Source organism: Mytilus edulis, chromosome 3 (genome assembly GCF_963676685.1).
Source record: "Mytilus edulis chromosome 3, xbMytEdul2.2, whole genome shotgun sequence".
Taxonomy (NCBI): Eukaryota; Metazoa; Mollusca; class Bivalvia; order Mytilida; family Mytilidae; genus Mytilus; species Mytilus edulis.
The window spans coordinates 62,605,008-62,617,323 of record NC_092346.1 but is presented as its reverse complement, the minus strand read 5'-3'; the positions used below and the strand labels follow the sequence as shown (position 1 = coordinate 62,617,323).

Below are 12,316 nucleotides of genomic sequence, written 5' to 3'. Positions count from 1 at the left end.
TCTTGGTTGGTTGACCGGGTCACGCCACACATTTTTTAAACTAGTTACCCCAAAGATGATTGTGGCCAACTTTGGTTTAATTTGGCCCATTAGTTTCAGAGGAGAAGAGTTTTGTAAAAGATTACTTAGATTTATGAAAAATGGTTAAAAATTGACTATAAAGGGCAATAACTCCTTAAGGGGTCAACTGACCATTTCGGTCATGTTGACTTATTTGTAAAACTAACATTGCTGAACATTATTGCTGTTTACAGTTTATCTCTATCTATAATAATATTCAAGATAATAACCAAAAACGGCAAAATTTCCTCAAAATTACCAATTCAGGGGCAGCAACCCAACAACAGGTTGACCGATTCATCTGAAAATTTCAGGGCAGATAGATCTTGACCTGATAAACATTTTTACCCCATCAGATTTCCTCTAAAAGCTTTTGTTTTTGAGTTATAAGCCAAAAACTGCATTTTACCCCTATGTTCTATTTTTAGCCGTGGCGGCCATCTTGGTTGGTTGACCGGGTCACGCCACACATTTTTTAAACTAGATACCCCAAAGATGATTGTGGCCAAGTTTGGAATAATTTGGCCCAGTAGTTTCAGAGGAGAAGATTTTTGTAAAAGATTACTTAGATTTATGAAAAATGGTTAAAAATTGACTATAAAGGGCAATAACTCCTAAAGGGGTCAACTGACCATTTCGGTCATGTTGACTTACTTGTAAATCTAACTTTGCCGAACATTATTGCTGTTTACAGTTTATCTCTATCTATAATAATATTCAAGATAATAACCAAAAACAGCAAAATTTCCTCAAAATGACCAATTCAGGGGCAGCAACCCAACAACAGGTTGACCGATTCATCTGAAAATTTCAGGGCAGATAGATCTTGACCTGATAAACATATTTACCCCTGTCAGATTTCCTCTAAATGCTTTGGTTTTTGAGTTATAAGCCAAAAACTGCATTTTACCCCTATGTTCTATTTTTAGCCGTGGTGGCCATCTTGGTTGGTTGACCGGGTCACGCCACACATTTTTTAAACTAGAAACCCCAATGATGATTGTGGCCAAGTTTGGTTCAATTTTGCCTATTAGTTTCAGAGGAGAAGAGTTTTGTAAAAGATTACTTAGATTTATGAAAAATGGTTAAAAATTGACTATAAAGGGCAATAACTCCTTAAGGGGTCAACTGACCATTTCGGTCATGTTGACTTATTTGTAAATCTAACTTTGCTGAACATTATTGCTGTTTACAGTTTATCTCTATCTATAATAATATTCAAGATAATAACCAAAAACGGCAAAATTTCCTCAAAATTACCAATTCAGGGGCAGCAACCCAACAACAGGTTGACCGATTCATCTGAAAATTTCAGGGCAGATAGATCTTGACCTGATAAACATTTTTATCCCACATTAGATTTCCTCTTAATGCTTTGGTTTTTGAGTTATAAGCCAAAAACTGCATTTTACCCCTATGTTCTATTTTTAGCCGTGGCGGCCATCTTGGTTGGTTGACCGGGTCACGCCACACATTTTTTAAACTAGATACCCCAATGATGATTGTGGCCAAGTTTGGTTCAATTTTGCCCAGTAGTTTCAGAGGAGAAGATTTTTGTAAAAGTTAACGACGACGGACGACGCCGGACGCCGGACGCAAAGTGATGGGAAAAGCTCACTTGGCCCTTCGGGCCAGGTGAGCTAAAAATGAAAACTATGATATTTTCCTAGGAAACATACCAAATTTTTTACTCTGTGTACTGTTATAGAGATTGGCTCTGGAGGCCTACTTCCAGTGTTGTCTGCATCTGCCATTTTGATATTCCTATAAAATAAATCAGATATGCCTTTCAAGATATTGAAAAAGACAATGAGTATTTACATAAGAAATGCAACTTTTGAGTAATCCAACTTTAAAATTGATAAAATGAGAGCATCCTAGCTAGTATATTTATGTTGCTTTTGTTAGTCTTATATGTTTTTTTTAATTTTAGTTCATTTATATGTTTTGGGGTATAGAATGAAGTCCATTTTCAGTGAACTAGTCCACATTTTTATTTATAAGACAGCTGAGGCATCTGGGTGCAGGATTTTTTCGCTGCACTGAAGACCTGTTGGTGGCCTTTGGGTGTTATCTGCTATGTGGTCAGGTTGTTGTCTCTTTCACATATTCCCCATTTCCGTTCTCAATCTTTTTCGATCAACAAATCGGTTCTTTTTAAGCAGGTTTTGTTATATTTTGATGTACATGTAGTGTTTTATAATAATTTTGTCCAAAGTGCTTTAATATTTTCTTAGCAATAAATGTAACCATACAACGATAAAGTCTATTCATTATTTAAAAATGTACATGCAGCTTATTTTAAAATTCAAGAAAACAGAAAACGTATTTTTTAAGAAAATATCTAACTTTTGAGGCTGGACTAGATAGTGTCTTAGGCTAAAAAAGTGTTTGTTTACAGTTACCCGACCGACCCTATTTCGAGCGTCGACCATAAGCCATTTTATTTCCGTTGTAAAGTGAAAAATAAACTGAATTCGTGTTAAAAGTGAAGATAGTTTTGCCTGATACATCCCAATGTTTATAATCATGAATATGATAGCTGTTTTAAGGAAATTCGCGACTCATGTGATGAAATTAACATTTTGCCGCCATTTTCTTCCAATCAATAACAAAGGCAAAAAATAAAATGGAAATACCGACCTACCTACCCTATTTATTTTGATGATGTAACCTTAAACAGACATACATTTTTTTTGGCCTTATACACTTTGTGTGAAATTTTTATGTCATAATAGAAAATACCTGACGCCACAATAGATAAGTGATTGTTGTATGAAGTCAATAGTTCAACCTGCACAGATTCTTGTATGACCTGGCACAAATTTCTTAATAACGTAATAGTGTTTCCTGCAGGAAGTTTTGGCATGGTATAGCCCCCTTCTGTGTGTTCTTGACGCCCTGCCCTTTCTAGGAAAAAAATTTAGTGCCATACCCCTTTTCTGTTGTATTTTGGAACCCCTCATCGTAATATTGGTTCTTCAATTCATCTTTTAGCAAGACCATTTCGAGCCATTTCCCTTGGAATGATATAGATATTTTAAAGGCCAACATTTTGTTGAATTTCCTATAAATTGTTTGACCAGTTCTGAAGCGACAGAGCACAAAATACGATTCATGATTGGATCTAGTAGGGACAACATCCCTTTGTACCTCTACATAACAAATGTGAAAATTATCCAGATATGAAAAAACAAAAGGTTGTAGACCTGTAGGCTGTACATTTGTAGGTTAGACTTACATAAATGAAGAGATAAATGTAAAATGAACAAATTGGTTCCTAATCTATATGGATCCAAGGCCGTTAGTCACCTCCAGAAGCAACAAATCAGGGCATTCATTTTGAACAGGCATATATCCACTTTTTTTAAATAGTGGTACAAAATAAACTAAACTGCTCAAATTATTACCATACTGCCATATATTTAATCCCATTCTTATTGTTTTTGTTTGATCTACCGTACTTATTTTTACCTTTTACCCTTTGATTTTATCATTTTTCTTTCACATTTAAATCCTTTTTTTAAAAATCTATTAAACATATGATAGTAACGTCTCATAAAAAGGGATCAAGACTGTTTTTAAAATCATAAACTCCAACCTAGGTAGAATCAATCCATAAATGATGTAAATAGCACATAATTTTAAACAATTGTTCTTAAAATTCACAGTTTTACCTGTATAAAAGGTTTTTTTAAACTTGAGCACCACACCACACTGTAAATATTTTAAAACCATATATCCCCAAGTGGGAGTGCTCCCATATATAATGGAGGAATCTACCTGAACAGAACAGAACAGAATGGGACGAGCTCCCACGGTCCAAGCATGTCTGGCAAAACAGATGTTGGATGTCTGAGTAATCTAGGACTTACAACAATAGTCTTAATCATGACTAAGAAAAGTGCTATTCAAAGTTCTAGATATTGGCTGGTACAAAATAAACTAAACTGCTCAAAATAAAAAAAATTCTAAAACCCAGTCAAAAATATTGCAAACTGTATTTTTAGTCATGTTGATTTCAGACTCAGTCATAGTAGTTATGACGTGATTTTTATATTCTTGTTTTTAAAAATCTAAATTATTGCAATATCTTACAATCAATAAAGATATCTTACTTAGGTTTCAATGACAATATCTACTCTGACTCTCGACCAAATAATATCGTTTGCCGCCGTAGCCAAGGCGATGCTTTCCGATTTCCGTTTCCGTTGGTAGAATTAAACGCGAGAACTTAGCAAGTACTTAGTTCTTGACAGATTATATCTTCATAGAATCTTTTAAAATATAGTTAATAACCAAAAAGTAAGTAAGTATCATCATTTGAAAAGTACATGAACGGTTTGGGTTTTTTTTTTAAGCTAGTAATTACGATGCGAAATATGTTCTAGTTACTCCCCTTTGGCCGATCATTTGATAATATTCTCGCTTAAGTTGGTATGGGAGTCTAAAATAAAAATGATAGAATTTGTTCATACTTTGCCAAAACGTAGTATCTATTGATGTATGTTGAAAAATGTTATAAAAATGATAAGTCACCGCACATTTTCTCAAGCTACAGGACGTGACAAAATGACACATTTTGTATGGATTATACAGGAAAAAACACAATTTTGTGATTAGAAACTAAACAAAAGGATAGAATTAATAAATAATTAAGGAAAAAATAGCTTTCAGACAATGCTTTGAGAATATCAAAAGAAAAGATAGGGTCACCGTACGTTTTTTCCGGCTAAAATACAAAATAGGAAAATTCCATGTAAAATCCTTCAGAAAATGCACTGTTTTAGAGTTACGTCCCCTTAAAATGCCAATTTAATTTATTTTTAAGAACAACCAAAAATAATCATCATTTGCAAAAATATCAATATTTATAAGTTATATTCTTATAAATTAATTCTTTTAAATGAAAATTCACATTAAATATCTGCATTCCTGCATCAAATTTTGCTAACTTGATAGAAAATCTAGACCTTTGGTTCTCTGTTTTTTACAATCCAAGATGGAGGAAGACACCCATACCACCTTAAAGGGGCACTAGCTACGAGCAGAGACATATATACACATATGTGTATATATGTCTCTGCTACGAGATATATAAAAAAAATCTAAAGTTTGATTTTTTTCTGTTCAATCAATAATGAAAGTGAAATAGTGAAATAACAATTCACTTTTTGCAGCCAAAAAGGTTCAATTTTGACAAATTACGCTAAGAAACATTGATAATTAGGCAGCAACCATTTGATTTTCGGGGGGGGGGGGGGGGGGGGGGGGGACTATGGTTTTTTTTTCTGTGCAAACCTTTTTTTTCGCCTTCGGCAAAAAACAATCTATTTTTTTCGCGACAAGTCGAAAACAATTTTTTTCTTTCAATTTTTGCAGTACATATAGTGGCAGCTGAGGGTGAAACAAACAATTTTTTTTTCTCAGAATCAAAAACAAATTATTTTTTTCTCCAAAAACTGGCAACAAACTTTTTTTCTCCAAAAAAACCATAGCCCCTATAGCTAGCCGAGATTGACAACGATTGCATTGTACGTGTACTGGTTATTTAAAGAAAAAGAATGTCAACAATGAAAGTGAAACTACGGCAAATCATTTGATTACTAATTCGATGCACATATGTGCATTTGTTTTTTTCTTTGTCTTTGTAAATATATATATAGGCCACGCTGCGCGCGCAAACAGTAATTAATCTTCAGATCATTGAAGGACTACTGAAAACCTAAAGAAGAAGAAGACATAAAATCATTCTTATACGATTCAAAACGGTATCGGGTTCGTTCGCCCTGATTACATTTTCGCCCTAGGTTCGTTCGCACTGAGTTTGTTCGCCCTGATAGTCCGTTCGCCCTGGGTTCGTTCGCCCTATATTCATTTATGATATGTATATGTTACATCAATGAACGAAATATATATATATATCAAAATTTATGTATATCTATTAAAAGTTAAATACAGAATATTTGCCAAATTTATATTAATTAAATAAAATTACCAGTACCACAGAATACATGATAAATAAATATTCGGTGAATGTAAACTTCAACATATTCAATTACATACAAATAATTTAGCCTTCAATTGTTTTACATTTAAAAATACAATGAAGTGCTGATCAGTGCTGAAATTCCGAAAAACCGTTATTTCCTAATAGCAGTACCACAGAATACATCATAAATAAAACTGAAACTTATAACCTAGTATAGCAGCTAGCTTTAGACAAGTTAACATGATACATCGTAAATATTCGGCGAAATTGTAGACTGACTTCAACACGTTCAATTATATACACCAGAGACATGTGTTTCGTGTGTATTTTAGTCCAGACGCCATCTAATTAACTATTGATTTGACCTTAGATGACCATATAAGCGATGTAAACATAAATAAATTTTTAATATTTAAAATAAAATCTAACAGACCTATAAAAATCTAATTGCACGTGTTGGTTTAATCTATTCATATCTTTATTTATGTTTACATCGCTTATATGGTCATCTGAGGTCAAATCAATAGTTAATTAGATGGCGTCTGGACTAAAATACACACGAAACGAACCTATATATATTATCTACCCCATGTTCTGTAAACTGTTTATTTTAGACTTTTGATAGTTTGGATAAATGTTTTACATTGTTATAAATCAAATATGAGAATTTGAGTCAAATCGGTGACCATGAATTTGACAGCTAGTGCCCCTTTAATGACAAATGACTACTATTGGCTAAAAATACAATTCTTAGGTAAAACTGTAATTTTCCTAGGTAAATAGGTAAATCATAATTTTACCTGCGTCAAAATAGTTTTACTTATAACAAAGTCAATGATTAATAAAATTATTTTTAGTAAATCTGAAAAAAAACGTGAGTTCCATCATTGGACATCATTATGGGTTGTTTTTGTATTCCTTAGTCGCATCTCAAATGATTCTGTCTGAGAACAATCTGCACATAACCTTGGGCACGCAAAGCGCACCTGTCAAAAACATAAACAAAGTTTAACTTGTAAAAATGAAAGCTATCATTCAACGTGTTATGCAAGCAAGTGTGACAGGTGAAACTAACACATTAGATAAAGAAATTTTAGACTTTATGAGAATGCAACAACACCTTTCGTCTAAAAATGGGCACAACACTGCCAACAAAGGCAACATTGGCAACAATTAAAGGCTATAGAAAAGTCAAATTAATCAGAGGCACCTGGTCAAATCGACACCTATTTAAAATCATTGCAGCATTTAGTTGATGAATTCGGCGCCAAATAATTATATAATAACTAATCGAAAAATTCAAATAGAGAAAAATATTCAACAATAGACCTAACAAGAGGTAGTAATTATGCCGTCAAACGGTCATTTTGGGCTACCGTTAGCGTCAAATTGGTTCAAATTTTACTTTGATTGTTCAAAATATCCTTATCTTGATTGGACAGAGATCTCAATTTTACTTTGATTCTTCAAAATATTCTTATCTTGATTGGACAGAGATCTCAAATATTTATCATTTAATACTGTTAATTAATAGTTTGGGAAAAAATTTAACGTGATTCATCAAAATCAGTCGAATTTTTTATCGACTATTAAAAAGAAAGTTTACATTTTATCGTCATGTACCAAAAATTACTGTTAACGCATTTGGCAAGAATTTTTACCGTTATTCATCATGAAGGTACCCACATATTATACTTCCCTCTAACAACACATTAGTGCATGAGTTAATTGTCAGTGTTGTTCAGTCAGGAGTTGAAAATTTTTCGATATTTGAATTCTTTGAATTGGTAGTCTTTTTATTCCATTGTCAAATAGCTTCTTTAAAAAAAAAAATTAAAGTAGAAAAAGTAAGGAACTATATCTTTTTCTACATTTTCTAAGCATTCACACTTTGGTTTGATTTGAACAATATTTTATTATGAATTATACAAGTACATTTTATAAACACATTCACTATCAACATTCAGAAACAAGCAACAAGAAATAACCAGTTTATTTCACATGTGAAATTATCAGTTTTTATTTAACTGAGAAATCAATGTAATTCACTGCAACCAATGTAATAATGATTTTAAGATTTATCACCTTTATTCAGGCCTTATACAGAGGAGAAATCAGGTGAGCATATAGTAATTAAGAAAACCTTCACTTACATGTCCGCTTGGAAGCTTATAAACTGTTCTGATTCTTTTGATTTGCATTCAACTTTTATCAGTGTCCAGCTTCTAATTGACAGATTTTATTTATCTTTTCAGTTGATGGAGAAGTTATTAATTCTATTGGTAAAGGTTTGTGTGTATTGGTTGGGATCACCAGGAAAGATAAAGCTGGTGAAATGGACTATTTGTGAGTTTTAAAAGTACAAATAAGCATTTATCTTTATACATGTACTTAAATTGGGTGGAACTGTTGATAGAGTCTTATGTTTTCACAACATGTGTAAACTAACATGTAAATAACAGACTAAACATACCTGCCAACATTTCAAAATGCCCATGGGGGTTTTACATACAAGATGGCTCTCATAGTCCTACAAAACCAAATTTTGTTTTCAATAATGTTTATTTGCTTCTTCATACTAATTACAATCCTATAGCCATGGTTAAATTGATTTTTTTTTTAAATTGTAGACAAAACTGCTCTTTTTAAATTTCCGATTGGGAGTCTCAATGGGGGAAACCCTAGAAATAGTGACAATTGGCAGGTATGCTAAAATACTTTTTAAATTCCAGTAATTCAGAACTTATTACTAAATGCTGTTGAAGTTGTAAAGCATTCATCATGCTTTCAACTATAGAAGTATTTGTGTTTTCTACATTTGAGTACCTGTAATTTTAAATGAGAGAGAAAAAGAAAAAGATATGAAGCGTCATGGAAAATGTGTTATGATTTAAACCTTTGATGCATCAATGAACCTATTTATTAAAGTATACATGTATGTTCATTATGTCAGGTTCTTTATTAATAAAAAGTTCCTATTTTAGAGCTAAAAAGATAGTAAATATACGCTTGTGGGATGATGATGGTAAAAAATGGGATAAAAGTGTCAAAGACCTGGGATATGAAATTCTATGCATAAGTCAGGTAAGATTTTTACAGACAAGTCTATGAGATAGTCATTTATCCTTGTCTGTAATAGATATCCTAAATGTTTCAATTTTGATTTTATCTTGTATACATTATTAGAACAGATATAAAGATATATATAAAGTCTGTGTGATTTGTATTTCAGTATTAAAGGTCAAAACTAATGTAAAAAGATACTGGTAGTAGTTTTGAAGGAAAAGTGCTTATACTTAGGCCAATATCGTGTTGTTCTCACTGATTTTCATTAACACATTTACAAGGAATGTTTCTTGGTTTAATACCACTAGACACCATGCATATACATCAGACAAGGAAAATTTTAATCTGTCATACTAGCATGGATTCCAAAATGGTCATATGTTCCTGACAAATAAATCTGGACATTGTCTGTCTGGTAAGAATGAAACAGTCGTTTACTTTTCAAAAGACGATCATTTTAACATAATTCACCAAAAAAATCAGAAGTTTTTGCAATCTTTTTGACATTTTGCTAACCGCCAAACATTTCCGGTCATAAAAGTGACATGATGAATAAAAACTATTAAACAAACCTTACTATTATACCTTCTCATTATAAATCAAGATTTATCTCATTTACTGGCCTGAAATGAATTTTACTGGTTTTTGTCGGTGAACCCTACAAAACTTAATTTTTGAATACCTTTGGTCATCATAAATTGGAAACATTTGTACAAACCAATTGAATATATTATTACATGTACTATAATATATATTTTGGTTACCAGTAGTCTAAATATTCTGCAAATATATGGTAAGTGTTTACTGTCTAATGATATGTGATAACTATGACATCCTAAAGAGTGAACATAAAAAAATATGCTCTATTACAGTTCACTTTAGCATTAGAGATGAAGGGAAATAAGCCAGACTTCCATGATGCAATGAATCCTGAATATTCAGAACCATTTTACAACGATTTCTTAGATCTGATGCGATCCATGTACAAACCAGGAAAAGTCAAAGGTTTACATTTGTTATACTACTTTTGATATATATACAACACTTAGATGACTGGTGAATAGTAACCAATTGCAAACCATTTTATAATTCAGTTTTACTGGACAGTCTTTTTGACAGTTGTCAAATCCATTATTTGATATTCTCATATGCATTTTCCACCTCAGAAAGTACTCATGGCTCAAATAAAACAGAAGAAATGTCTTTTATTGAAATCTATTAAAGAAGGCAACATAAATTTGTGCTAAAACATGTGTTAACTAAACTACTTTCATGATCTATTTTTTGTAGGTGGTGTGTTTGGAGGATACATGCAGATACATATACAGAATGATGGTCCCGTTACTATACCATTAGATACTCCCAGTAGTTTACAGGTAACTGTACCTGTTTCATTAGACAGAACAGTAAATTACTTCATCTCATCTTAGGTAGAAGCTTATTTAGTGATTGCTCATTTGAAATACTGCTCAATTTTCAAAATAAACTTAATTCTATTTATCTTTTTTTTTTTATAGGATCCTAGTTTTCTGTTAAAACAGGAGAGGAAGCAAGAGGCAGCGAGGAAAAGAGATCAGAAGAGTAAAGATAAAAGTGAATCTAAAAACTCAGATAAAAAATCAAGTACTGTTACATCACAGGAACTGCCTTCAGAAGTTAAAGAGACATCAGACTCTCTAAAAAATATCAGTTTATCTCAAGAAGAAACATAATGTTATTAAATGCAAATAAAAGATTATTATTTATGGCTTTTTAAAAAAAAGAAATTGGCCTGTTTTATGCCTGTTGTCTTCCTTACTTTTTATTTACATGTTATTGTTCATTTCCAACATCTACCATGTTTTTGTCTTTTTAGATCATCTGGCCTAAAATAAAATCTTGGATTGAAAAGAAATTGTATTTTCCTGGATATTTGAATTCTTGGTTTTGCCAAAGTTTGCAAAAAAGCCAATAGAAAATTTGTGTTTTATTGAAAATTTAACAAAATCCATGAAATTTGTATACATTTTTTTTTAATAAATTCACAGGTTGTCAAAAACAAAAGTAAATCTGAATTGTAAAAAATTACTACAAATAACCCACCATAATTTATTGCAATAAAATATATGTTTATGAGTGATTCAGGCTTTTGGGAGACTTGTTTTTAACAGCAATGAAAGACAGTAAACAACTCTTTCCTTAAAGTTGAATGACTTATCACAAATTAGAGCATAGAAATAGCAATAAACAAATATTTATGTTTTCTATTTTACAAGTGGTTTCAGCCTCTGTCTTCTTATTTCCTCTTGAATAACAAAAATATGTATGGGTGTCTAGATATCAGAGATATCTGTCAGTAGACCTTTTTTTATTTTTCAAATTAAATCACCACTTTTCTAGATTCAGGGCATAGAGCTTGGCATATTGTAAAATTACTTGTGAAAGATTGAAACAGTCTCTTGGAACAGGCTTCACAGAAAGAACTAAGATCTGGACTCCCTATTAACACATAGGATCGAAACATGCATGCATGATTGATTGATTGGTTGGTTGGTTATTTGTTTCAATTTGATTGGTTATTTAATAGACGATTGAGTGGTTGGTTGATTAAAAGTTTGTATGACACTATCTCTCTCTCTATGCAAAGCATCAGACTTAAAAGTCAATAATCTGACAAACATGGCTCAATATTTTTACATCCAACTCAGCCATATGGACACCTTATGTGAACTGAATGAGGTGACCGTGTAGATAACATGAGGTAGACAATCTGTGCAAGAAAGTTATGGTAAAAAGCTATGTTCCCAATCTGAAAATGAAACAAACAATTCCTCAATTTCAGGTGCATAATTTAAAAAGAAAACGAATACTTGTATTCAAAATAGGTACCATCTGGACAAAACCATACTGTGAGAGCCTCAGACACACATCTTTCCTTGATAATAAAAAAAATGTTACATGTAAGTGTGACAAGATTTATTAAACCTGAAAATTTCAGGATATATCTGTCAACCTAATTTGGAGTAATTGCCCTGAAATGTACAATTTTTATACAATCACAAAAAAAATTGCGGTTGTATATTGCCAATTTGGTATTGTGTCCTTATCCGCGTCATCCCAGGACATTTAGTTTCCAGGCAATAGCTTTAGTATAAGTAAATAGAAATCAATGAAATTAATACACCAGGTTAATGACCACAAAAAGAAGGTTGGGATGAA

General features: G+C 32.0%; 2 protein-coding genes across 51 annotated transcripts in view; one reads left to right on the top strand and one right to left on the bottom strand.

The window, feature by feature from the left end:
- The window catches only part of LOC139514426 (cilia- and flagella-associated protein 70-like), a 37,270-nt gene extending 32,988 nt beyond the window's left edge, over window positions 1-4,282 (bottom strand). For 49 of the 50 annotated variants that reach the window (XM_071303642.1, XM_071303651.1, XM_071303645.1 and 46 more), the window contains exons 1-2: window positions 4,179-4,273; window positions 1,740-1,824 (exon numbers count right to left, since the gene is read on the bottom strand). In XM_071303642.1, the coding sequence (XP_071159743.1) occupies window positions 1,740-1,814 (75 nt within the window). In that variant the 5' untranslated portion in view covers window positions 1,815-1,824; window positions 4,179-4,273. Of the gene's footprint in view, window positions 1-1,739; window positions 1,825-4,178 lie in introns of all 50 variants that reach the window. The other variant, XM_071303682.1, reaches the window with a different exon arrangement.
- A 2,700-nt stretch (window positions 4,283-6,982) lies between these two features.
- LOC139514425 (D-aminoacyl-tRNA deacylase-like) lies at window positions 6,983-10,863 on the top strand. The gene is made up of 6 exons (XM_071303641.1): window positions 6,983-7,116; window positions 8,308-8,398; window positions 9,037-9,136; window positions 9,991-10,123; window positions 10,409-10,494; window positions 10,636-10,863. Exons 1-6 carry the CDS (start codon window positions 7,074-7,076, stop codon window positions 10,828-10,830), a joined length of 648 nt encoding a protein of 215 aa, XP_071159742.1. The 5' UTR covers window positions 6,983-7,073; the 3' UTR covers window positions 10,831-10,863.
- The last annotated feature ends 1,453 nt before the right edge of the window (window positions 10,864-12,316 follow it).